Consider the following 26,129-nt stretch of genomic DNA (forward strand, 5'->3'; position numbering starts at 1 on the left):
TGTTGGACTTTTCAAAAACGTTAAAAGCATATTTCATAGTATTACATTTTCATCCAATCTTCCTGGTTCAGACATTTCGAAGAGGTCTATACATAGAACCAAAGCACGTCAAAAGATGAATTTTCACTTTGTAGTGAAATGCAGCCGTGGTGGGCCCAGACTTTACCCTTCAGTCTACAGCGGGCAGGCCTCGTGGTCCCCCGACCTGGGGGGGGCGACTGAAGAATGTGGACAGGCCCATGCCCTGGAATTGTAGGCTATCAGTCGGGCCCCTTTTATTTCATTTTTGTATTTCTTTTTTTTTTTTTTTAATGTTTTTATTTATTTTTGAGACAGAGAGAGGCAGAGCATGAGCAGGGGAGGGGCGGAGAGAGAGGGAGACACAGAATCAGAAGCAGGCTCCAGGCTCTGAGCTGTCAGCCCAGAGCCCGACGTGGGGCTCAAACTCACGGACCCTGAGATCATGACCTGAGCCGCCGTCGGACGCTCAACCGACTGAACCACCCAGGCGCCCCTCATGTTTGTATTTCTGACCAAAGATACTTAGCCACTTTGAAACCTTCCCCCGCTCCCCCCCTCCTTGATCTTGTTTCTGAATTGCCATTATAAATCTGTATTGCACCCAGCATCCCCTATTTCCAGCCTGATAGGTGAGCCCTTAGCTCTCATTCCAATGCCTCTCTGCCTTGCCTGCATGTGCGGTGGGTTTCCAGTGTCCTTAATATCCTAACACTCTTAACATCTTAATAATCAAATACCGAGCTGCCTGTGGACGTTGACGTTGGGTCCTTCACAGGGTAGCTAGGTGGCCTTTCCCAGGGTGCAAAGCTGTGAGCGTGGCCCCGCCTGCCAGGAGCCAGTGTGGGGACCACGGGCGGAGCGGCAGGAGAGCCCCACGCCGAGCAGGGAGCAGGGGTGTGGACGGGTCATGTTCTTCTGCAGGCAGGAAGCAGGAAGGCTCAGGACTTAGGGCTTATTTGGAGATCCTTGGCTGTTTTCAGAGAAGTTATATCCATATTAGAAATGAGCTTCAAAAATCATTCATGTCTATATGTATATGTATATGTGTGTATATATACATATATGTACGTGTATATATTTGATTTGTACTTGTTACGATAAACCTGTCAACATGCAGAGCAAAAGCCAAGGTTTTGGAGTGAATTTAAGTTGGTTGCATAAAAGTTACATTTCTGGTTTTTGTTCCTTTGTGAGATGCTGAAGGGTGGTGGAGGGTGGCCGGGGGCATTGGAGTCCTGGGTGGAGGGGTCTTGGGTGGGCGGGCGTGGCGGTAAACATTCCCGGTGTGTCGGGAGCCCTCCTTCCGGAGCGTCGTCTGTACTGGTCCGGACTCCAGACTTCCGGAGTCTGCACTGGTCCGTTTCACCGTAAACCCTTTGGTGCTGCCGACCCGGTGCCAGTTGTGGTGCAGACTGGTGGAATCCACTGACTTAGGTGTGTTGTTTAAGACGCGAGGGAGTTTTTGTTTGCGATGTTTAGACTCAGAGGCTTTCTGTCATTGCGTTGAGTGTAATGGGAAAGATCATCCTTTTTGTAATCGTTTCTCAGGGGTTTTAAATCTAGTCTGTGTGGAGGTATGTTTTGCTTCTCAAGTTCTTAAACAGGGATGCTTCTGAATTTGTTATTCCTTGTTTTCAAAATTCTGGGATCGGCCCAGCGTGATACTGATTGAGGGCAGGGGTGAAGACCGCCATGTGGGTAGGTTTGGGGGTGGGGTGGGCATGCCTCTGTGTCTTTGCACTTTGCTCAGGGCTTTCTAGATACTCGAGCAGCGTCACTCCCTCACACACACACACACACACACACACACACACACACACACACTCACACACACCCCTTCCTGAATGGATGGGTACACGTGGGTGAGCAGCAGGCCCAGCGCTGGGCCACTCGCACTTGTGCCCGGCCAGCTGCGCGTCGTGGGGCCGCTTCACGTTCGAGAGGGGACAGCCAGGCCCTCTCCCGCTGGCCCCCGAGCTGCTGGCTGGATCTGGGAGAGCGGAGCCTCGGTGCAGAGGGTCATTTTCTAGTCTGTTTTCAGAGCCGGAGGTAGGGTGTGTCTGCAGGGATTGCAGATTGTCTGTGGGTCAAAGGCACTGGTGGTCTGGAGAAAGTTTTTAGAGGAGTTTAAATGTTCTGTGGCTTTTGAGACCCACGGTGTTATTTTCTAGGTGAGTGAATTCTAAATGCAGTTTTACAGCTGTAGTAAAATTCTTTAAATCTTGGGTCAAAAAAGGCCTCTGGCGGGGTGGGGGGGGGGCAGAGCTGGGGGCTTGAGACACCAGCGAGGAAGGGAATTAGTTCCCATAGGTACTTTTGCAAAAGTGGGTTTGCTCTTTTTTTTTTTTTTAAGTGGGTTATTTCTTTAGGTGTGATGTTTCTGTGCATGAGCAGTGCAGATTAAGCCTTTCGTTTGGAAAAGCAGAATGATTATTATTTTTTTGGTGGTCAAGATGTTCTAGTGGTGATTTTTTGGTATTTTTTTGTTCTCGAGATGTTCTAGTGGTAACTCATTATTTGGTTCCTGGAAAATTTGTAGTTATTTTCACCGTGAAACTTCTTTCTCTGTGATGTCAGTTTTCTGTTAATCTAGAAATGACTGAAGTCTAAATGTGTAAGTGTACTTGTAGAGAATTAGGTACATTCTGAAACTTTCTTGCAACTTTACCGTAATTTACCAGGACGGTTATTAGTCTCGAGGTCGGCGCACGGGCACTTAGTGACTGCTTTCTTCGTGCTGCTCAGTGGCTTCTGTGAAAAGACCGACCTCCAGGAGGGCTGTTGGCTACTGTCTGGAGCCCTGAGCAGGACTGCTGTGACAAGGCACCACCCACCTGGTGGCTTAAACAGCAAGCCCTTGCTGTCTCATGGTTCTGGAGGCCGCAGGTGTGAAAGGGGGGTGTCCGCACGCCCGGTTCCTCTGAGGACTGTGAGGACGGCGTGCATCTGTCGCTCCGTCCCCGCCGGGATGCCCCCGTGGGTTCTCCCTGGGCGGCCTCCCCGTTGGGGAGCCAGGCCTGCCTCCTGCGCCGTGAGCCCTCGTGACCTGTCCCATCTGTCGTGACCCGATTGGTGAGGGCATGCTCTGGAGCACCGGGGGTTAGGGCTCCGTCTTCTCCCTTTTGGGGAGACACCGTTTAACCCGTCACAACCGCTGAGGGCTCTGAGCTCGTCCAGGGAGTGAATGCGAAGGGAGTGAATTCGTCTAGGGATTCTTTCTGTTGTTGTCACACTTGTTTGTTGTAAACAGTGCTTAATTTTAGCTACCTTGGTTCCTCCAGTTTGTCCACATGTACGTGATGGAAACTGCGGTCACTGAATCTATGTGCACAAGACAGACTCGTCTCAAGCCACGATGCAGGGTATTTAAACAGATTTGAGGGAACACGTCGTGACTTGACTTCTTGTTGCTCAGAGGACTCGGATTTCCCGTGTGGAAATCGGTTTTAAAGTTCTGTAGTGCTTTTGTAGTAACCTGTCGATGTTTTGATAAATCCTTCTGTCAGTGTGGCTTGTTTTCCAACAGGAGAAGTGATTTGGAGTCACGTTGAGTGAATTCATTAGGAACCCGATTGAGTAAGGGTTCTTTAGATAAACACTTAGTCATAGTTAGGGTGACACATTCCTGTGTAGTTTAGAAATGGATTTGGAGCCCAGTTCCAAAGCAGATGGAGTGTTTTTAAATTTTACCCCCTAGATGACTAGAACTATAGTTTTAATTTTTTTCTAACGTTTATTTATTTTTGAGACAGAGAGAGACAGAGCATGAACGGGGGAGGGTCAGAGAGAGAGGGAGACACAGAATCTGAAACAGGCTCCAGGCTCTGAGCTGTCGGCACAGAGCCCGACGTGGGGCTCAAACTCACAGACTGTGAGATCATGACCTGAGCCGAAGTCGGACGCTCAACCGACTGAGCCACCCAGGCGCCCCGAGAACTGCAGTTTTAAAACAAACTAATTATTACTTTTAAAAACGCGTATTGTGCCGAACATCAGAGCGCGCTTGTCTGTGGAAGTTGTCTTCCTAAAACTAGTCCTTGCGCCTTTACCGGCGATACTGCTAGGACCAGTCAGAGATCACCAGGGATGGAGAGGGAGGGATCACTAAGCGTCTGCAGTTCATCACGGAGACTGGAGTTACGTCACATAAACCGTTACGTGACTTACGGGCAAGAGAGACTTTTTGGAATAATCCTGTGTTTTGTTAAGTTGCTTTACGTTTACGTCCCATTTTACTTCACACTGGTTCGACCTTTTGAATTTTCTCAGGAGCGTTCTGACAGAGAGAGTGTGTTTCTCGGTATCTGTAGTTGTAAATGGGTTTAAATGTCACGAGTCAGGGTATTTATTTCCACATGTATATGTCTTTGAAAACATAATCAATCCGTGTTTCAGCGGGTATGGATCGTACATGGCATCGGGCATGAATCCGGGGGCCATGTAGGTGGGTGGTGCTTCTCTGTAGTTGATCACACGGGGAACTTCCAGAAAGTGCTTGGGAGACGGTAAAACGTTTCTGCCGTGTGAAAGTGCCGCGTGTCGTCTAAAGGAGGACAAGTTGGTGTTTCTTTTCCCGGACGTCTCTTTTACAAGAATTGATTTATCTACGTTAGGAACTTCTGGAATGTGTGGCTCTGTACAAGGCCACACTGTGTAGCACGTGTCCTGCCTGCTGTCGGCTGATCACGGCCTCTTGGAGAAGTGTGAACTGTGTGTTAACACACGCGCCCCACCCTGTCCGTACACGTACCGAAGGTGCGTCCTCCTGGAGCGCCGTCCTCACGGCTTCCTCGCCCGCTTGCCTCTCCCCCTGCACACGCCTCCTCTCTTAACTCCCAGCAGCAGTCCCGGCTGGAGAATACTACTCTAGTTGAATTTAGTTCCTTGTGTGGTCGGCAGTAGAGTGTGGACGGGGGAGGCGTCCGTGGGGGGACACGGGAGAGTCCTCTGCAACACGTGCGGGCCCCGGCCGCAGCACTGCCCTCTGTGGTGCGGAAGGCCGAACCTGGGGAAGGTGTCCGTGTGAACCCACAAAAGTGCAATTTCATACGAGTCGACTTAATGGCATGGCATGAGTGTTAAGGGCTAAGCTCTGGAATCAGACCTTAGTGTTGACCTGACCCTTGAGCTTTCTGGGGACCTTGGCAAGTGACTGAAACGACTGCACGCCGCCTTTTCCGAATCAGTGGGGAAGACGGCCCCTGCCCCCGCGCCTCCCCCCCCCCCCACCCCCGTGCTTTAGGCTGCTTTTGAGGATGAAAAGGAGATTGCTTGGAGGAAGATTGGAAGGTTCTCCAGAAAGGTTAGCTGCTTGTATCGCCACTAGCATGGTTTGTTTTTGTTGTTGTTGACCTAGACCTGTCTAAGGGCAAAAGGAAATGGGACCAAGGATGGAGGAAAGTGAGGTTGTGCGGATTAAGGCCAACGGAAAACAAGAAACTGCGGTGTGCGGTTTTGCGCCCGTAACACCAGATGGGCAGGACGGGGGGAGAGACGCTTGAGGGTCTTGTACCGTGTAAGGTGTGCAGAGGCGGATGCGGGACACTTGTCCGCGGACGGGTGAGGCAGTGTGGATCGGGCAGTTGTCTGGTGTCTGAAGTCAGACCAGTGCTTTCGGCAGCAAATCTGCCTTGGACGCGGGGGCGGCGGAGAGGGCCCCTCTCGCCTCGACGCCTGTTCTCTTTGGCGCTGGGTGGACAAGTGCCGTCTTCCCTGATGAATGCTTTGTTTTACTGCCTGGTTCGTTCATGTGAACTAATCTTCCTTCTTCACCCGTGGGCCCTCCTCCTTTCTGCAAGTTGGCGACTTACTAATTTAAGATAACTTTTGACGCAGTGATGGACACGTAGGAGGAAATGCAGAAGTTATTTATAAGTGGGAAAGCTTCTTTATAAATGGGGTAGGGAAAGATACTTCCATTTAGGGAGGGAGAAGAAGAATGGTTCGAACACGTTACTTTTGACATTCTCTCCTTCGGAAGTTAGCCATGCCATGAATTGGGGACGCGCTGATAGGTCACGGGGTTACTCTCCCCTCCATGCAGCTGTGAGATCTCACACACACACACACACACACACACACACACACACACACACACACACAAACACAGAGGTTTGTGTATGTCCGTGTGATGTTTTCTTGTGTCAAATGGCTTCTTAATGTTTCGTTTCACCAAGGAGGCCTCTTCTCTTTCCCGTTCTGTTTTTCTAGGCCAACAGTGAGGCCAGTCAGAGTGACACGAGTCTCTCCTCATCAGAACCAAAGAGCAGAAGCAGTCTCCACTTGTTGACTCATGAAACGAAAATTGGATCTTTCCTAAGTAACAAAAGTCTAGATGTCAAAGACAAAGCTGGTCTTTGTCCAGACGGAGATGATATGGAAGGGGATTCTTTCTTTGATGATCCCATTCCTAAACCAGAAAAAACTTACGGTTGGTGAGTAAACCGTGTTTTTGGATTATCAAGCCAGAGGCTTAAAAATATCATTTCCAAGTATTTCGTAATTTAAAAACGAGCTACTAAAGTTTCTGTAATTATTGATATGTAAGTCTGATTTTGTGTCACTAAAGCCTTTCGTGCTGTGAAACGATCCCAGGTGGCGAAAACCTGGGTTATCACTGATTTCCGTCGGCGGGCACGTACCGAGTGCCTGTCCCGTGCCGGGACGGGGCAGCCAGAGCTCAGGCAGGGCGCCTCCCTCCAGAAGCCTACAGTCTTGTAGACAGAGGCACCAAGGAGGAGGCAGTCCCGACAAGCCGCCAGGGGCATGCAGCCAGGGTGATGGCCGAGCAGTGACGGGAGCAGTGACAGGGCGAGCAGAGGCCGGTGGTGCTCGGCTAGAGCGTCCGTCCTGGGTAGGGGGGGGAGCTCACTGAGTTGGTGAGTCGGCCGGGCAGGTGGCGGGGCTTCTGGAACTCCGGGGAGAGGAGGCATCTCGTGCAACCCTGCGGGCACGGCAGAGAGTGGCGAGGGGCACTGCGGCGGGAGTACGTACGATTTCACCGTTAGGGAGACCGGGAGCCCCGGGGTCTGGCCGCTGGGCGTCTATGTGGGAGGCGGTCGGGATTATCCGGGTGAGAGACGATGTCAGAAGTGGTGAGAAATTGGCAGTTTGGGGGTGTGCTTGGAGGCCGGATCCGAAAGGGTTTGCTGGTCAGTGTCAGAGAACGGAGTGACCTCGAGGGAGGGTCCAGGGTTTTCAGCTGAATGGCTGGAAGGTTGGAAACCCCGCTGACAGGTGGAGAGCAGGGCTGGGCTGCACAGCTGGGCAGGTGACGGTCTAGAACTCAGGCTGTGAAGCTCACTGCTGCCGAGGTCAGGCCTCGGGCCGGTAACTGAGGGCGTCCGACGGGCATTCGGGGAGAGGTCTGGGCTAGAGGCCCAGTGAGGGGGGAGGGAGGTGTCCGTGTTAGATGCTGCCCCTAGAGGAGCCTGGAGGCTGTCACCTGGGAAGTGGCAGGTGGCACCTGGGAGTCAGCGAGGGGAGGAGGAGGGAGAGGGAAGGGACCCAGAGGATTCGGAGAGGTGTCCTGGAAGGAGGAGGCTGGAGTGAGTCCTGCGTAGCAGCACGGAGGCAGGGGTGACACGGAGGCAGGGGTGGCGGATCGTGGGGCAGCGGGCTGCCGTGGCAGAGGGTTAGAGCGGGTTGGGCAAAGGATGGGGAGCGCTCTCCAGGTGAGTTGTGTCTTACAGGGGTGTGAGGGGTGGGGGGAGAGCAATAAAGTGGGGAAGTGGGGAATGGCCGTGGGCCTGTCTGCTGAGGACAGTGCTAGGAGGGAGGGGACCGATGTGCAGGGGTGCGGGGGAGAGGCCGGTCTCGGTGGTGCTGTGCGCAGGGGGGAGCTTGCGGGTGCACTGGGCAGGGTGGGGGGATGGGGGGTGACGGTAGCAGCCTGGGAAGGTTCCTGCTGGCGTGGGTGGGCGTGGGCAGGGCTGGAGAGGAGGCCCGGGGAAGGGGTGAGGTGGGCGGTGGGGCCGCGAGAGGCCCACGCGAGGGCGGGGCACCGCTGGGGAGGTGGGCTCTGTGCTGCCCCTCGCCGGCTTCTGCTAAAAATCACAGACCCTGAAGGTGCCGCACGGTTCAGTTTGTAAGGTCGCAGACGATTTGGGAGAGGCCAGCGGGCTTCTCCGGTCACTCGCCACGGACTCTGCGACTGCACGTTGGGTCCCGGTGCCGCGCACACTCCCGCCGCGGTGGAGTCGCCTCTGTGTCCTTGGCCTGGCCGCAGGCGACTGACGCGACCCGCTTGTTTGTTGGCAGGAGGAGCGAGCCCGGGCCGCCCGCCGGAAGCCTCGCCTCCCTCTCGGACGCGCCCCCCTTGAAGAGCGGCCGCAGCTCCCTGACCGGAGCCCCTGGAGCCCCCGGAGCCCCCTCGTCCGCAGAGGCCGGAAGTGAGTGCGGTGGAGACACGGCCCGAGGCCTGGCGATGGGTTTTCTCTGGTTAAGTAGCCCGTGAGCCGCTTCCTTTGCGCGAGTCCTCAGCCCGTGGTGCTCCCGAGGCGGCTCGCGAACCTTCCTTTACCGCGGTCGCGGTCGCCTCGCTTCCTCGTGCCGCCGCTTTCCCAGCCATCAAAACGCTTCCAAAACCCACTTCCTAGCTGCCTTAGATCGTCAGTATGTCACGTCATTTCTCCCGTGTGGGGCATTTAGATGGACTCGAGCAGGACTTAGAGTCGATCAGTTTTTAAGAATTTGTTTTGTAGGTTTTATAATTGCAAATAATCATCACGGGAATGTTAAAATATTCTCCCTTCAGCGATTTGGAGCCGGCCCATCTTTTTTCCCCTTTGGATATCAGAACTCCAAATCATTGTGTGCGTGTGTGTGTGTGATCTCCTAGATTTATTTTATGTGTTTGTTCACCATGATGCGTGTTCTCTCTCTCTCTCTTTTTTTTTTTTTTTGATAAGTTGGCGAACATACAGTGTATACTCCTGGCTTGGGGGGTGGATTCCCGTGGTTGGTCGCTTACGCACAACGCCCAGTGCTCACCCCAGCAGGTGCCCTCCTCAGTCCCCATCACCCACTTTCCCCTCTCCCCCACCCCCATCCACCCTCAGTTCCTTCTCTGGATTTAAGAGTCTCTTGTTTGCCTCCCTCCCTCTCTGTAACTTTTCTTTTCCCCTCCCCTTCCCTTCCCTCCCCTCCCCCATGGTCTTCTGTTAAGTTTCTCACGATCCACACAGGAGTGAAAACATACTGTATCTTTCTCTGACCGATGCGTGTACTCTTTAATGCCCTCCCGTTCCAGCCATGCCCCCAGCCCCTCCATTCAGGTGACCCATCCGTGTGCTCTTTATGGTTCAGAGTCTGACTCTTGGTTTCTCTCTTTTTTTCCTTTTGCTCGTTTGTTTTGATTCTTAAATTCCACACGTGAGTGAAATCGTATGATATCTGTCTCTCTCTGACTTCTCTCCCTCGGCATTATACTCTCTGACTCTCTCCACATCATTGCAAATGGCAAGATTTCCTTATTCGGAATGTGAATCTGACCTCTCTTTTTCCACGTACCAGAGAGGCAGATTGTCAGACGTGGAAGGGCCGTGCCGCTGCACGGTTTACCTTCCCGCCCCTCCCACATGCAGGTGGTGACAAGACAGAGGGTTTGAAAGTGTAGCCTTGAGGGGCGCCTGGGTGGCGCAGTCGGTTAAGCGTCCGACTTCAGCCAGGTCACGATCTCACGGTCCGTGAGTTCGAGCCCCGCGTCGGGCTCTGGGCTGATGGCTCAGAGCCTGGAGCCTGTTTCCGATTCTGTGTCTCCCTCTCTCTCTGCCCCTCCCCCGTTCATGCTCTGTCTCTCTCTGTCCCAAAAATAAATAAACGTTGAAAAAAAAAAATTTAAAAAAAAAAAAAAGAAAGTGTAGCCTTGAATGAAGACGCGTGTAGGTGAAGTTTGTTTACTATATCACAGTAAATAGAGATTTAATGGACAGTGTTTTAAACCCTACTAAAAAGTAGATCTTTATTAAGAAATTGTGTGATTTTTGCATAATTTTGTAGTATTTACTAACCTTTGTTTTTTAATTTTTTTTATGTTTATTTTTGAGAGACGGAGCACAAGTCGGGGAGGGGCAGAGAGAGGGGAGACACAGAATCCGAAGCAGGCTCCAGGCCCCGAGCTGTCAGCACAGAGCCCAACGTGGGGCCTGAACTCACAAACCGAGATCATGACCCGAGCCGAAGTCGGACACTTAACCGACTGAGCCCCCCAGGCGCCCCTACTAACCTTTTTATGTTACGTGGTGCAGCTGAGGAATTCCCCAGGATACGTGAAGGAGATGATGTGTGGTTTCTTTGAGCCGGGTAGTAAACTGGCCACCTATCTGTTCATGTGGCCCACGCCAGTCCCCCCCCCCCCCCCCCCCCCCCCCCCCCCCCGCCATTCTTCTTCCCCAGTCGTTGTCACCTGCAGTGAGAACTTAGCGGGTCATGGTCAAGTTGCTCTTAATGGCGAGTAGAGAATGACGACTGGGAGAGGATGTTGAGCACTTAGGACTGAAAAAACAATCAGTTTGGTAAATGAAATAGCCGTTGAATTAAAGCAAAATTGAAGGAAATAAAATTGAGAATAACCATAGTTCCTGAATTCACACTTAATGAGTCTTTTCACAGACGGTGCTATCTGTTAGGCCAGAAATTATTTCCTGGTCAGATTTCAATAAAGAGCAGTATGGTGTGTGGTTAAAAAGGGGGTGCGATGCATGATGTGAGCATCATTCGTCAGAGTTTGCAATGCTGTCTTCGATTTTGGTTATGACGTTATAGTCATAAACCCTATACCGGAAAAACCAGTGATACGCCTTAGAGACTGTTGGGTTCTAAAAGTCAATCCCGTGTGAATGTTTTTCCTCCACAGGTAAAAGAGGAAACACGGTTTTGAAAGATCTGAAGTTGGTCAATGATAAAGTTGGATCGCTTGGATTAGGTAAGTAGATTTCCTGTTTTTAGTCTTAATGGCCCGAAGGCCATTATGTTTTAGAATAAAATCTTAAATGCAGCGGGTTGGCCTGCAGCAGGCGCCTCCTGACTGGGCGCCTGGCAGTCCCCGGGGGTGGGTGACGCAGCGGCCACCACAGTCTCCCTGCTTGTGGAGCTTGGGTTCTCGGGAGGGGGGGTGGGTTCTGCCTGGGACGGGCCCCTGCAGACACCCGCGGCGTGGGGGGAGCCAGTGGGCGCTGGGGTGGAAACGGGCGGGAGGTGGGCTCGTCCTCGCCCCGGGGGCGACTTCCCTGCCGAGACCAGGTGGGTGACGTTTCAGCGCAGACCGAGGACAGTCCGTGCAAAGGCAGAGTCCCTATTCTGGGCACTGGGAGTGCGCCGTCCAGGCCCTGGGGGAGCAGCCTGAGCGGGAGACAGGCTGTGGATCTGGTGTTCAGTTGTGTCAGTGGAGTGATGGTTTGTGACCCTGAGGGAGGAAATGCGTTCCTGCGGATGTGAGCGCTTCCAGGGCCCTGGGGCTCTCCTCCGGTGTCCGGTCCGGGGGGAGGGACAGAGGCGGATGGGCGTCCTCTAGGCGCACCTCACCCGGGAGGGGCTGGAAGAAACGGCTCGGCCAGCGTGCTTGGCGGTCCCTCTTCCGTCCCCGCGGGACAGGGGTGTGTGCCCCACGCGACGTTCCGCTGCCCCGGATCTGCGCTCGCGGGGTGGGCGCTGGGCCCCGGCGAGACCCCTCCCCCCCCCCCCCCCCCCCCCCCCCCCCCCCCCCGTTCTGGAGGACACTGTGGTGAGTGGAGAGGACTCCAGTTTGGGAGCAGGTGGGCGCAGGTGACATCGCAGATGGGGCCTCCCTCCGTGGCGTGTCCGAACAGGCGGAGGCCAGCCGTGCCCTCTCCGGGCCTGCCCGCGGGCGCTGACGGCACCCAGCTCCTTGTACGCTGGAGACACTCCAGTGACACACGTAGGCCCTAGTGAATGGTGCCTCATGAGCGCCGGCTGCCTCTGGCGGTGTCTCGGCTCGCCCTGCAGCCGCAGCGTGGACGCGCCCCCAGCTGCCAGACTCTGCAGCCGTGGCGGTGGCGGTGGCAGTGGCGGTGAAGGTGACGCTGGGCGGGCCTGAGCCCTTGCCCAGAGTTCCCCCGGTTCCTGGGCAGGCCGTCTCTTCCTCAGCCCCACCCGCAGCTGCCGGCTCTACCTGCCCCTGGCCCGCCCCCTGCCCCGCCCCTGGCCCCGCCCCCTGCTCCCTGCCTGGCCTGCTGCTTCTACTCACCTGCGTCTCACCTGTGCCAGGTGTCTCTGCCTCCTGCTGTCCCTCTCCTCTGACAGCCTGCTCTTTGTCAAAGCCAGGGCAGCCCCAGCCTGCTATTGAGGAGGGGATGCTGAGCGTTCCCCTCGAGGGAAGGGGCCCTGCCGCGCTGCAGGTGCCAGCCGGGAGAAGGGGGCCCTCTGCTTCCCTCGCCTTCGCCGGGACCTGTGCTGTCGTTGGGCTGGGGCTGTGGGTGCCACTGCGGGGAAGACCTGGGACTCGTCAGCTGAAGTTTGGTCACTCAGCCGGACGTGAGGGTTCGGTGTAAATCAGCATTTCTGTTTAGTTTTGTTTGATGGTATTGCAGCGGTATTGCTTCCTGTTTGTTTTCGTCGTCGTCGTGAATTTGTGGACTTCTCAGTATTTGAAGTAACGTACGAATGTTAGCGGACCAGCCTAGGGTAATAATGACGCTGGCGACACGCACTTGGCACCGTGGCAACAGGTGGTTTTATCTCAGTCTTAACCCTGTGAGGTTGGTTTTAGTATTTCCTCCATTTCTGCAGATGAGAGCCAGGTTACGTGAGTTGCCTGAGGTCACGCTGATTGTCAAGTGCCGGTACGTTAACTGAGAGCCCCACCTGGACATTATTTTAGTTTTTTAATGTTATTTATTTTTGACAGAGAGAGAGACAAAGCACGAGCAGAGGAGGGGCAGAGAGAGAGGGAGACACAGAATCGGAAGCAGGCTCCAGGCTCCGAGCTGTCAGCACAGAGCCCGACACGGGGCTCGAACTCACAGCCCATGAGGCAGCAGTAGGGGGTTCGTGATAATCTGGTTTTGAGGTCTCCCATTACATCCAGCACCTGATATTTTTAATATCAGACGACTTTACAAATAATAAACATACAACGTGATTTAGCTTTTGGGTACTTGGAATAAAAGACTGGGTATTAACCACATTTTATGAATGACATTCTGTTATTTCGTAGGTAGTTTATTTGGTCCTTTGCTTTCGTGTCCTATACGGGAAAGATATTTCTAACCCCGGAGACTTCATTTTATTTATTTATTTATTTATTTATTTTTTTAAATTTTTTTTTTTTTTTTTCAACGTTTATTTATTTTTGGGACAGAGAGAGACAGAGCATGAACGGGGGAGGGGCAGAGAGAGAGGGAGACACAGAATCGGAAACAGGCTCCAGGCTCTGAGCCATCAGCCCGGAGCCTGACTCGCGGCTCGAACTCACGGACCGCGAGATCGTGACCTGGCTGAAGTCGGACGCTTAACCGACTGCGCCATCCAGGCGCCCCCGGAGACTTCATTTTTAATGATGCAATATCATTCGGTAATGGGGTTTTTCCTGAAGGAAACGTGAGTGTGTGATTGTAGCTACATCGTGAAGCATGCTGATGTAAACGTCGCCCGTCTTTTCTTAAACTTACAGGGACTGGAGAAGACGACGACTATGTTGATGACTTTAACAGGTAAGAAAAATAGCTGGGCAACAAATAAATCGCAGAGTTTGTGACACAGGAAAGCGTGACGGAATTACGTTGCTGCTTATTTTAGTGTATTTGACTCTCTCGTGCACGCTGGTCACTCCAGAGTTACACCCTGCACTTCGAAGCCTGTTTTGGTTTTGCATTAGAATGCGAACAAACGCGTCATGTTCAGGAAACTTGGTAAGAACACGACACGGCCACTCGGAGGCGTCAGGTCGCGTCAGGTTGCCGTGGTCCACGTGCGCTCCCCCAGCCCCGTGGAAGGTGGGGACGCGCGCCTAACTTGAGACATTGCCCTCTCCAGCTAGTGTCCTCATTCAGATGACAGGTCATGTTTTGTTCAGATACCTTTTTACGTACGTAATGATAATCTGTGAGTTGCCTGATGGTTTGGAAATAATTGTTGTGGGTGTGATGAGAAATTTTATTTATTTATTTTTTTAAATTTTTTTTTCAACGTTTTTTATTTATTTTTGGGACAGAGAGAAACAGAGCATGAACGGGGGAGGGGCAGAGAGAGAGGGAGACACAGTATCGGAAACAGGCTCCGAGCCATCAGCCCAGAGCCTGACGCGGGGCTCGAACTCACGGACCGCGAGATCGTGACCTGGCTGAAGTCGGACGCTTAACCGACTGCGCCACCCAGGCGCCCCGAGAAATTTTAAATTAGAGCCTGAGAATTTTATGTAATTGACAAGGTCCCCCCCCGCCCCAATTGAGAATTTATATTTTATTTCTTAACAGAATGATTTATCATACAGTTTTTTTGAGAGATGGCATGGTTTGTAGATGAAATTTTAAGAACCTGGGTTTGTGCTTTTCCTGACATTGTGGCCAGAGTCACCATCACGGACCTTGGTTTTCTCATGTCTTAAGTTGACTCCCCTGTTTCTGTTGCCCTCGATAAGTTATGTTGAGGATCAGGTGAGGTAATACGGACAAAGTTAATGGTACCTGATATTTCATTTAAACGTTCATATTCAGTGTCCTTTATTCTGTTTCCTTCTCTCAAACTAGTACCAGCCATCGCTCAGAAAAAAGTGAGCTGAGTATTGGTGAAGAGATCGAGGAAGATCTTTCTGTGGAAATGGACGACATCAATACCAGTGACAAAGTATGGTGTTAGCGTTTCCTGTGGAATGCTGTTTGTGCCTGTTGCCTTGACTTGCTGTAAAGCTTCAAAAAATGTACACAGATTAGGAGAAAAACAGTTGAAAATCGTGACGTGACAGCTACTGGGCCCAAGTCGAGAAACAATGGCTTTTACGCGTCTGTAGGGTGCCCCTGATGGCCGCTCCCGGGGTCAGTGCGTGCCGCTGGGGCACCTGTGCCCTGTGGCTGGGCGTCGTGGGTGTAGGTGGGCCCCAGTGGGTCGGGACTGGAGTCCGAACTGACCGCCTCAGGGGTGTAGATGGCAGAGGCCAGAGAAGTCGGGACAGGACTGGGAGTGGGCGCGGGGACGGGAGCCCCGTGCAGGGGGAGGTGAAGCGGCGTGTCAACAGGCAGGCCAGGGCTGGCGCGGAAGCCCGGAGGGGACGATTCGGCAGACGTGCGGCGGGCTGGGCGGTTAGGAGTGCGTCCCGGAGATCCACGTTCGGCCTTGTTCTCGGGCAGAGGGCAGAGTGTACTTGGGTGGACGCACGTTGCACGTGAGACGGAGGCGGCATCTCAGGCTGTCCCGTCGGCGTCACAGAGGCGGCTGCCGGTCAGGCGGGCGCCTCTCGGGCTGTAGGCGGCCCCGGCCCGGAGGTGGACGAGGGGCGTTCCCCAAGTGCCCGTGACCGTCGCGGGATGACCGGACGCGGCAGGCCGTTGGGAGAGGCGGCGCGTCAGAGCCGGCAGCCTCCGGGAGCGTGTCCTTTTGCGTCCTGTGGTCTCCTGGGCGCGCTTTAATCTGTCATCTGCAGCCTGCCCATTGGCACAGCGGGACCGGTAGTGTGTGCCTCACGGGAGCGTCGGGAAGGCTGGGGGAGGACGGCTCCCGGCACTTGGTCTCTGGTCGCACCCGATGTACCTGCAGCCACCGGGGCAGCTGGGAGGGTTATGGTAACAGGTGTTCGTTAGCGTGGCCTTGGGCTGCGAGCTCAGCCTTTGGTAATCGTCCCAGGTTTCGAAATAGGGGGAGGAAGGGGAGGGTTTAGGGGACTTTTGGATACGAAGTGGTTTGTGGAGTACAAGGTGATATGTAAATGACAGCAGTATGTTTTAAAGATTATTTATGACTCTCTCTTCTGACACCCGCTCTTTTTCCTTTTTCCGTTTGAACCACGAAGCTTGATGACCTGACGCAGGACCTGACTGTGTCCCAGCTCAGTGATGTCGCGGATTATCTGGAAGACGTTGCGTAGACACGAAAGGAGGAAGTATTCTCATCAACAAAGGACAGAGGACTCTGATCAGTTGCACCCCCCCCCACCCGCCCCAGACAATCACTCTTTGCTGGAATGTCTGCTCCCTGTTGGTGCCTTGTGTTTCAAAAAGACTGCAGATATTTTTAAAAATTAACTTTTCGTTATACTAAACAAAACGCTTCCGACTTGAGCCCATGTGTGGAAGATACAAGTTCTTAATTTGGTTTGGCTGCACATTTCTCTGTGGAAATTGATTATCTACAACTCAGACTCCTCACAGGGAGTGAACCCATGAAAATACGAGTATTAAGAGCATCCTGAAAGGTGTCAATAAAGCTGTAGGTTCACACAACTGTGTGTGTGTGTGTGTGTGTGTGGCTTGAGCCGTCTAGAATCAAAGCATATTCGATATTAGGTGGTTCTGCACATACTTGGCAAAACGACCTGGTACATGTGCAACAAGCCTGTTACTTTAAGTTGAATTTGACGTGTCTGCTTTATTGTGTATTTCCTTCCGTCTGGAAGGGTTGTTAGGCCAGGAAGCTTGTACGAAAACACTTGTGTGTGTGCTACGTAGTTTTGTTTGATTCGAAGAAATCTAGAGGGTGCTCTGACTTTTAGTTCCTGGACTTGTCGCTGACATTAGTGGTCGCTGCCCAGGTCCGCGTCAGGAGCGTCAGCGGCAGGTTGTGTTCTTTATAGTTACAATTTATTGCTTATAAAGATGCCTGGAAACAGACGAAATGCCAAAGGCTTCGGAAAGCATGAAGCAGTGCTTTTATTTCAGATGTGTAGGCTGGTCGTACTCAAATCCAGATTGGACTGGAACAGTGGTGATGGCCGAAGACCACATCTGGTCTGACGGGCTTTACCCACTCACTCCAGGTCGTTCCACCGCGGCCCTTTGCACACGGGGCCAGTGCCGGCCTGGGGGCAGCCCCCCTCCCCCGCACCTGCCGAGCTGCTGTCCACGTAGGTCACCGAGGGCTCTGAGGTCTCCGTTCCAGACAGCCCAGAGAGGGCACGTCCGTTCCTGTTTAAGTGACGCTGTGATTATGTGTTACGTTCTGTACTTGTTTATTTGAATTAAATTATGCTTTTTATTAGAAGTCACCTTTATTAATAAAGAGTGAACTAGACCTACGTGACTGATCTCAGTAAGTGAGCAGACTCCATGGTTCATGGAGTGCCCGTTTTTCATTTCACGTTAGCCTAAAGGGGGCAGATATCTGCTGGGCCCTCAGAGGTAAAGGGAGGTGATGGCGTGAGGAGCGAGATTGTATAGCTTGACAATCTGCTTGTATAGCCCCTCGGTGAAACTGAGCCATAAACACCAAGAGGGAGGAGGACAGAAGACGGGCCAGGGCCCCCTGGGAGCCGCAGTGTCGGTCTGCCCTCGGTCCGTGGGCTGTGGCCTCCGTCCTGGCGGTGGGTCACGTTTTGTGCGAGTGAACAGCGCCGTGTGGGGATGTGCTCTGTTGCCGAAAGTCCCCCCGTGTGCTTGTTCCAAACTGCATTTGCCTGGAAGCCATCTCTGGAAACACTTTCTCTGAGCCACGGCAGGACCTGTGTCACAGGTGTGACTTACTTTTTATTCAAAACAATTTTTCTTTTTACGCTTTATTTTTGAGAGAGTGAGTGAGCGATCCAGCATGAGCAGGGGAGGGACAGAGGGAGACACGGAATCCGCAGCAGGCTCCAGGGTCGGAGCTGTCCGCACAGCTGACTCAACCGACTGAGCCCCCCCCCCCCCTCCCCAGACGCCTCTGGGTGTGATTTGTTTTTTGTTACCTGATGGGAGCTAGAGTTCAGTGACAGGATTGGGAGTGACAGCTGGAGGTGGCTTTTGAAATTGGGGGAAAGCATTGGAACAGCACCGTCTGAAATTGGTCACTGTTCTGTTACGCAGAGAACCCGACCTTTGGTCGTATCTGGGAGGACGGGCAGGAAACTCCCCGTCTGGAACCTCATTTGTCATTAGCACTGCATCCCTCTGGAAAGTGTGATTTCCCCACGTCGTCCTTGGGCAGAAAGGGGTTGACCGTGTGAGTGTGACGAGTAGTTTCTTCTTGTTTGCAAATACCTTCCGAGATACTAACCCACGGAACACATCTGTATGGGAAAGCCTGGATTGTGCGGTGGGACTGGTACGTGCGACGCGTCATTTTACTGGTAGTGGCTCAAAGCGAATAAAAAGCCTTTATTGTCCCATTTGTGTCCCTGCACCTGCTGCATCTCGCGGGTGGTGGTCAGCACGCCGACGCTGTCCCCGCCGCTCACCGGCTCCTTGTCCGCACCCCCCTTGCCCAAGAATCGCCGGCCCGTGTCCCTCCTGTTCTCAGACGTTCCAGCCCGAGGGGACGCCAGCTGTCCTTCCCACTCCGTCTCTGTCGTGGGCACCCAGGGTATTTCACCCCCGTCTCGTCGCTGACGCGGGCCCGTGGGCTGCGTGCGAGCCGTCCGAGCGGGCGCCGTGTTTCGCCACCTGGGTGTGTCTTTGGCACCTGGAATAGCACGTGGCCCATCGGGTGGCTCTGTAAGGACGGGGCGGGGGGACAGATAACGGTAGCCCGCTCGTGGGGTTGGGTGTCGGCGGGGGCGCCTGGGAGACGCTTCTGGCTGGGCAGCCACCTCCTGGGGACAGCGTTCCTGTCCCCGGGCTCCCAGGCCTGCTGAGTCGGTCCGTGGTTCGGTCGAGGCCGTCAGAGGGAGCCGCGGCTCATGGGACACTCGTTATTAGCTCTCGTTTTGAATATCGCCATTCTGATGGGTGTGAACGGGTTTCACACCGTGGTTTCGATTTGCATCTGGAGTGATTTTACGTGCCCTTGTGACTCTGTGCTGTCGTCGGGGAGAGTGTCTGACTGCTCAGCAGTGTGGTCCATGCGTTCGGTTTCCTTACTGATCTTCCGTTTTAGTCTGTATTGAAAGCGGGGGCATCAGAATCTCTAGCCTTTGCTAACTTACCAGTTTCTTCCTTCGGTTCTGTCGGGCTTTGCTTGGTGTTTTTGGAACTCTGCTGTTAGGTGCATTCTGTGTAATTGCTGTATCTTCAGAAAATGTCTCTCTCTAGCAATTTCGTTTTGTTTTAAAACCATTTTGCCTGGGGGCGCCTGGGTGGCTCAGTCGGTTGGGCGTCCGACTTCAGGTCATGATCTCGCGGTCCGTGAGTTCGAGCCCCGCGTCGGGCTCTGGAGCCTGGAGCCTGCTTTGGATTCTGTGTCTCCCTCTCTCTGTGACCCTCCCCCATTCATGCTCTGCCTCTTTCTGTCTCAAAAATAAACAAACAGGGGCACCTGGGTGGCTCAGTCGGTTGGGCGTCCGACTTCAGCTCAGGTCATGATCTCGCGGTTCATGGGTTCAAGCCCCACATCGGGCTCCGTGCTGACAGCTTGGAGCTTGGAGCCTGCTTCGGATTCTGTGTCTCCCTCTCTCTCTTCTCCTCCCCTCCTTGCACTCTGTCTCTCAAAAATAAAAATAAACATTTAAAAAAAATTAAAAATAAATAAATATATAAGTAAACATTAAAAAATTAAAAAAAAAAAAAAAGCAAACCATTTTGCCTGATACAGTGTGGCCAGCCTTGCTCTTGTGGTGGCCGTTTGCATGACGTTTGTGTCTTTGAATCTAAAGTTTGTCTCCTGGAGATAGCATGTAGTTGGATTTAAAACAAAAAATGCAGTCTGGTGACCTCTACTTTTTGACTGGATTGCTTGGTCCATTCACATCCCGTGTTGTTATTGATACAGTTTGGACTTATGTGGGCAGTTTTAATATTTGTCGAGTAAATGTCTCATGTCTTTTTTTGTCTCTGTTCCTTTGCTGCTTTCTTTTGCAGTAAGTGAATATTTTCTTTTTTTTTTAAAAATTTTTTTTTAATGTTTATTTATTTTTGAGACAGAGAGAGACAGAGCATGAACAGGGGAGGGGCAGAGAGAGAGGGAGACACAGAATCTGAAACAGGCTCCAGGCTCTGAGCCGTCAGCACAGAGCCCGACGCGGGGCTCCACCTCACGGACCGTGAGATCATGACCTGAGCCGAAGTCGGACGCTTAACTGACCGAGCCACCCAGGTGCCCCGTAAGTGAGTATTTTCTAGTGCAACGTTTTAACTTCTTAAATTATTTTCTCACTGTATATTTTTCCAGTTGTGTTGAGGAGAATTGACATGCGTCGCTGTGTAAGTTCAGGCGTGCGGCACGACGGTTAGGTGTCTGTGTGCCGTGAAACGATCCCACGCCAGGTCCAGCTGACATCTGTGCTCTCACACAGATAAGCACAAAGGAAAGAAAAACTTCCTGTGAGGAGAACTCTTGGGTTCTAGTCTCTTCACAGTTTTCCTGAGGGTCCTCACTGTATTTTTAAGGCGTTTTCTCAGCGGTCGCCCCGGGGTTTACAGCGTACTTCTCATAGGTCTGCACCGAATCGTTTCCCACCAGCCTAGGGAAACTCCTCTCCCAGGCAGCTCTCTTCCCTCTGGTCTTGTCCTTGTGCTGTTGTTGTACTTACTACCTCTCTGTAGCTTACAAGCACAAGAATTATCCGTTATAATTATCGCCTTAAATAATTTTAGGTCTTGGGGCGCCCGGGTGGCTCTGTCGGTGAAGCGTCCGACTTCGGCTGAGGTCACGGTCTCGCGGTTTGTGGGTTCGAGCCCCGCGTCGGGCTCTGTGCTGACGGCTCAGAGCCTGGAGCTGCTTCGGCTTCTGTGTCTCGCTTTTGTCTCTGCTCCTCCCCAACTCATTCTCTCTCCCTCCCTCCCTCCCTCCTTCCCTCCCTCCCTCCCTCCCTCCCTCTCAAAAATAAACATTAAAAAAAACGTAAAAACAACACAGTAATTCAGGTCCTTTAAAAAACTTGAGGCTCTAAAGTGAGGGAAGGGAGCGGAAGCGGAGGGAGAGGGGAGGAAGGAAGACCCCATTCAAGGGGACTCCGCCTTTCCCGGTGGAGGGGACAGCCGGGGCTTCCTCTCCAGGGTGTTCGTGAACCCCCGCTTCGCCCCTCTGCCACCGGCGAGCCCCGGAGGACCTCCCTTTCTTCTCCCGGGTCACCTGCTCCCCGTGCAGCCCTGGGCCGTGGTTGGCTCTGACGGGACTCCGAGCGCTCCCGGGTTCACCTTGCACTAGGCTGACGAGCTCCTCGGCGGTGCCGCTGCCTGGGACTCGCACAAACCGGGTGACTCCGGTAGGATTTCGGTGAAGTTCAGGCAACAGGCTTTCGCGGCTGCCCGTGATCGTTGAAGAGACTGTGAAGCGGGCATCCGGGATGACGAGTCCGGGGCCGATGGTGAATGAGCCGCCGTCGCCCTGCAGGGAGCAGAGGTGAGATAGCGGGTCGGGGGATGGGCCAGGCTGCTGAGGTTGGCCGCCTTCGTTGCCACAAGGCCGCACTTAACGCCTGTAGGACCAGTAAGTGCCAACCCCGTGACTTTCTGGCGAAGGTTTGCCATGTGATTCTTCCAGAAACTGGGGCTTGAGGATACTGTTTTCTCAGGTTGTTGTCTGTACTGGTGGAGAAGGGGTCTGTTCTACAATCGAGGTAAGTCCTAGTGAGCAAACGTTTGAATGTCTTCACGGACCCATCCTTTACCGTGGAAAGCAAACAATGATTTAGTGAAATGTAGGTATTTCTTGGACAGTGGCCAAAATGTTCTGGGCTTTAAGTGCTAAGTCAAAACAGGTGTTGAGGTGAGCCTCAGGAAAGATAAGCGGCCAAGTTTAGCCCACGATCGCTCCTCCTGGAACACAGAATCCCATTGTGGGACTTACAACTGAGGGTTCTCCTCTGCTGCTTCGGGGGAAGCCGCTGCCCCAGGTGCCTCCAGCCCCGACCTTCTAGGACTTCCAGAACCGTCCCCGTCATGCAGGGAAAAAAGCTGCCAGCCTGGGCTGGGGCGGTGCCTACGAGGTGCCAACCGCCTGGCGAGGGAAACCGGTGGGGGGTGCGGACGGGCCGGCCGAGCAGGACCCTGGGCCCGGGCAGACACGGCTGCACGTCCTCGGGGGGACGGGCACAGCTGTGCTCAAAGCCAGCGCAACTCCTGCAACTGTGTCGTCAGAGCACCAGCCACCAAAAACTGCCTGGAAGTACTTACTGGTCTTCTGTTCACATTTCGGTATTTAAATAACCCCGTCTACACAGTGTGCTCAGTGATGGCAACAGGTCCGATTATGTCATTTATCTAGTTCCGTGTGTTTGAGCTGTAGAGGAGCAGCGCAGCGATTCCCATTTCTTGTTAAAAAAAAGAACCCAGTCGCCATGGGAGCATAAACGTACTTGGCTGTGTGTGTCCTAAGAAACAGCAGAGAGCCTTACATGTTTTCCCTACGGAGGAAATAAATTGAGGGCTCAAAAAACGTGGAAATCGTGTTTACTGGCCAACTGTACAAAAGCAAAAAGAAACGTTCAGTTGATGCGTCGTGGGCGAGTAAGGACGCAGAGAGGGGAGCAGCCATGGGCCAGGGCGCAGGTGCAGAAGAGAAGGCGGGGGGAGGGGGGTGAGGAGGGGAGGGCCGCGGCGGGAGCCCCGGGCGCAGGCACCGAGAGAGAGGGCCCTGCCGTGTCCTCCTGTGTCCTGCCGGTGCTGGGCCGCGAGGTGACCAGCCCGTGCACGGCCAGAGCCCTGGGGACCCGCGGCGGGACTCAGAGTCCAGCAGGTTTGGGCCAGCCCGCTTCTGGGACCGCTGGGACCCGAGGGGTGGGGGCGTCCACGTGTGCGTTAAGCCCTAGGTGATCCTCAGCACCTGAGTTGATGAAGATCTTCAGAATTCTCAGAGGCTTCTATACGTGTTGAAGAAAAGGATTAGCATCTTCAGTCTTGGGAGACACCTGAAATCTCACACGTAGCCCCGTCTGTGAGCTCGAACCCGGAGCCAGAGGCAGACTCCTTCCCAGGGTCGAGCTGGCGGGACCCCTGCTGCTTTTCCACGGCACGTGTCGTCCACCACCTGTCCCCAGCCTCAGCCGTGGTGATAGGATGTGTATACGTACATTGTTTTCGGAGACTCGGTGCTCTTTAATCGTGTGGGCTTTAAGAAGCACTAGAAATATAGGCCACCTTAGAAGAAGGCATACCAGAGTAGGAAACTTTGCAGAAAATTATCTTGCTGATTCTTTCCAGAGTAGCTGAATTTTCCACTGTGGTTTGGCTTCTGTGGTTTCAGAAGTGATGTGTGTGCCGAGTGTTCTCTTATGTAACAGCCCCGCCGTACCTGCCCTCGGTCCTTAACTCGGCCACGCTCGCCCGAGGTGAGCCCTGTGCCCAGGACGGCACCCAGGAGCACTCAGTCGATCGGGTGTTCTCTCCAAATCAGAGGGTTGGAGAACGTAATTAAAATGTAGGTTAACTGATCAGCAAGCTTCGTGAGTGTCCAGATTCTTCACTTCTTTCTTCAGTGACTTAGGACCTTTCACTAATTTCAGGCTCATCGTCCTCAACGTTAGTTGCTGCCTAATCCTCGGTGCCGCGGGGCTTGTAGGGAAGTTACTGCGTTCGGCATCCCGGTGCGACCGTCTCCAGCTGTCGCTTTGTTGGTGGCCTTCGGAGTCACCCTTAAGGGCCACAGACCGTGGTGTGACCGCAGGAAGGGGCAGCCTGGGTCCCCTAATAGCCACGTGAGGCAGATGCCCCGCCCACGAAGTTCTCCTGTGTGAAGTCACAGAGGTTTTGAAGCTGACTCTGCCCGCCGCCGTTGTAACTTACGCCCCAGCCAATATGTTTTCATTTTACAACAGTTAGAAAGTGTGTGTACCAACCCGTTCCTTAAAAATCGTACTCATTCATTCATTCAGTCATTCATACTTTCAGTATTAGGAGAGGCCTGTGCCGTGCTAGATATTTTATAAAAAATAAATCCCTCTATTAAGTTCTTTAAAAAAATTTTTTTTTTTTTAAATTTTTTTTTCAACGTTTTTATTTATTTTTGGGACAGAGAGAGACAGAGCATGAACGGGGGAGGGGCAGAGAGAGGGGGAGACACAGAATCGGAAACAGGCTCCAGGCTCCGAGCCACCAGCCCAGAGCCCGACGCAGGGCTTGAACTCACGGACCGCGAGATCGTGACCTGGCTGAAGTCGGACGCTTAACTGACTGCGCCACCCAGGCGCCCCAAAAATTTTTTTTTTTATGTTTACTTATTTTTGAGAGAGAGACAGAGTGTGAGCAGGGGAAGGGCAGAGAGGGAGGGAGGCACAGAATCTGAAACGGGCTCCAGGCTCTGAGCTGTCAGCACAGAGCCTGATGCGGGGCTCGAACCCACGAACTGTGAGATCGTGACCTGAGTTGAAGCTGGACGCTTAAGCGACTGAGCCCCCCAGGTGCCCCGAAGGTTTTTTCATTGTTATTTGCTTTACTCCTAAAGGTGATGAATAGAAAGGAATTACAGTAGAATATTTCTCACACATGACAGTCAATCAAATACAAGTTTTCCTGAATTACTTGAAGAGGTAAAAATAACACACTGGTGGAAAATAATAAAAATAAGGTGGAGGGGGGTAAGGGATGGCAGTAACCATCCACGAAAGGTTACGTTTTCGTGCTCCTCCCGCCATCACTGAGAATAGTTCTTGTTCACCAAAAATGGTAATCAGGTTAAGAAGCTGAGCGGGGCTTTTTCTTTTCTTATCAAAAAATTAATACACTCTTAATTCCATGATCCGGGTCAAAGAGATGTGTCGGGAAGTCACAGCAGACACTGTGGTAAAGCGAACAACATTAGAACAGCATGAGAAGCCTTCCGCCCAATAAGCCCTATTTGCATAAAAGTGCGTGTGACTCCACGTCATAGGTTTGCAAGGCTCGCTCCTACGGCATAGACACGGACCCACGTGCCCACGCCGGAAAGGACACGGGAATGCCTAGATAGCTGCATCGTGTGTTTGGATAAGATGATTCAGAGATGTAAATGTATCCATTGCAGGAAGGTGAAGTGTGAAGTGAGAGGGGAATGGGCTTGGGGATTTTAAGTAACAGATTTAGTGTTGTTACACCATCCTGTTTTTTCAAAAGGAAAAAGATTCTCTAAACATGAAATGACCCTCGGGACTTAGACCGTGTTCGTTTTGCACAGAATGATTGGTGTCAGAGGAGAGGGATGACTTTGTGGGTGTGGACTGAGGGAGTGTCCGCAAAAACCACCGAGTTCTGGCTCCAAGACTGGGAAATGGGGCGCCCAGCGCTCAGAGGGGTGTCTGTGTCCCGCTTCGTTTCTCTTGCGCCCCAGCCTCTGGAGGCCCACGGCTGCCTCGTCTTTGAGGGAGGAAGGGCCCTCTGCTCTGACGGGAGGAAGTGAGGTCCCCGGAGGGCAGAATAAACCTGTATGAGATTTTTTTTTTTTTCTCTACTTCTGCTTCTGCCTCTTGGCCCCGAGTATAAGCACAGTCAGAGGGAGTGAGGGGCATTGTGGGTCATGGAAGCCAGAGCCATCTGGCAGGAGGACTTTAAGGGAAACCAAGGAGCCAGAAAATGCTTGGACGTGGCAGAGAAGGGAGCAGCCCCCCAAATGGCCCCATAACATTGTTTATGACTTGGGCACCCCTGAGCTGTTCATGCGTGGATCTGACCTTGCACAGTATCCCTACACATGGAGTGCTGAACTGTGGGATGAGCTGCCCGGCCCCGAGAGTAGCCACAGGGCGCCATATGCATTTGATAGACCTAAATAGTCCCGCAAAGGCTTTGAGAACTGATCTGGCTTTGGAAACAAAACCCATGGAAGGCAGATAGGGACTTGGAACTGAAATTCAACCAACTGATTGCCTTCTAAAACACAGTGAACCAAGACCTGGAAGGTTTTGATGTTCATCTATCCTGGATACAGTCCAAACTTGCACTGCACACAAAGAGCCATTAAACCCTTAACTTGCTCAGGAAAGACGGTCAACAGTTGCACATACTGGGATGACACAGGATGGAATTATTAGATTAAGACTTTAAAGTAGCTATTGTAGTAATGCTCCTTGCGATGCATGGAGAGAGAGAGAAATAACCGGCAAAGAGAGAGAAGACATCAAGAACTAAGTGGAAATTAGAACTGAAAAATTTTTTAAATGAATAAGATACTCAGTGGGT

At 52.8% G+C, this 26,129-nt stretch overlaps 1 protein-coding gene across 1 annotated transcript in view; it reads left to right on the forward strand.

Annotated features, from left to right (window-relative positions):
- The window catches only part of CEP43 (centrosomal protein 43), a 31,400-nt gene extending 15,214 nt beyond the window's left edge, over positions 1 to 16,186 (forward strand). Inside the window, exons 8-14 of the mRNA XM_086708313.1 lie at positions 2,132 to 2,134; positions 6,232 to 6,455; positions 8,281 to 8,411; positions 10,877 to 10,945; positions 13,652 to 13,691; positions 14,727 to 14,823; positions 15,983 to 16,186. Coding sequence (XP_086564439.1) covers positions 2,132 to 2,134; positions 6,232 to 6,455; positions 8,281 to 8,411; positions 10,877 to 10,945; positions 13,652 to 13,691; positions 14,727 to 14,823; positions 15,983 to 16,057 — 639 coding nt within the window. The 3' untranslated portion in view covers positions 16,058 to 16,186. The remainder of the gene's footprint in view (positions 1 to 2,131; positions 2,135 to 6,231; positions 6,456 to 8,280; positions 8,412 to 10,876; positions 10,946 to 13,651; positions 13,692 to 14,726; positions 14,824 to 15,982) is intronic.
- Positions 16,187 to 26,129: the final 9,943 nt, after the last annotated feature.

The sequence above is a fragment of the Puma concolor genome, chromosome B2 (assembly GCF_028749965.1).
Source record: "Puma concolor isolate L17-30 chromosome B2, mPumCon1.1.hap2, whole genome shotgun sequence".
Lineage (NCBI taxonomy): Eukaryota > Metazoa > Chordata > Mammalia > Carnivora > Felidae > Puma > Puma concolor.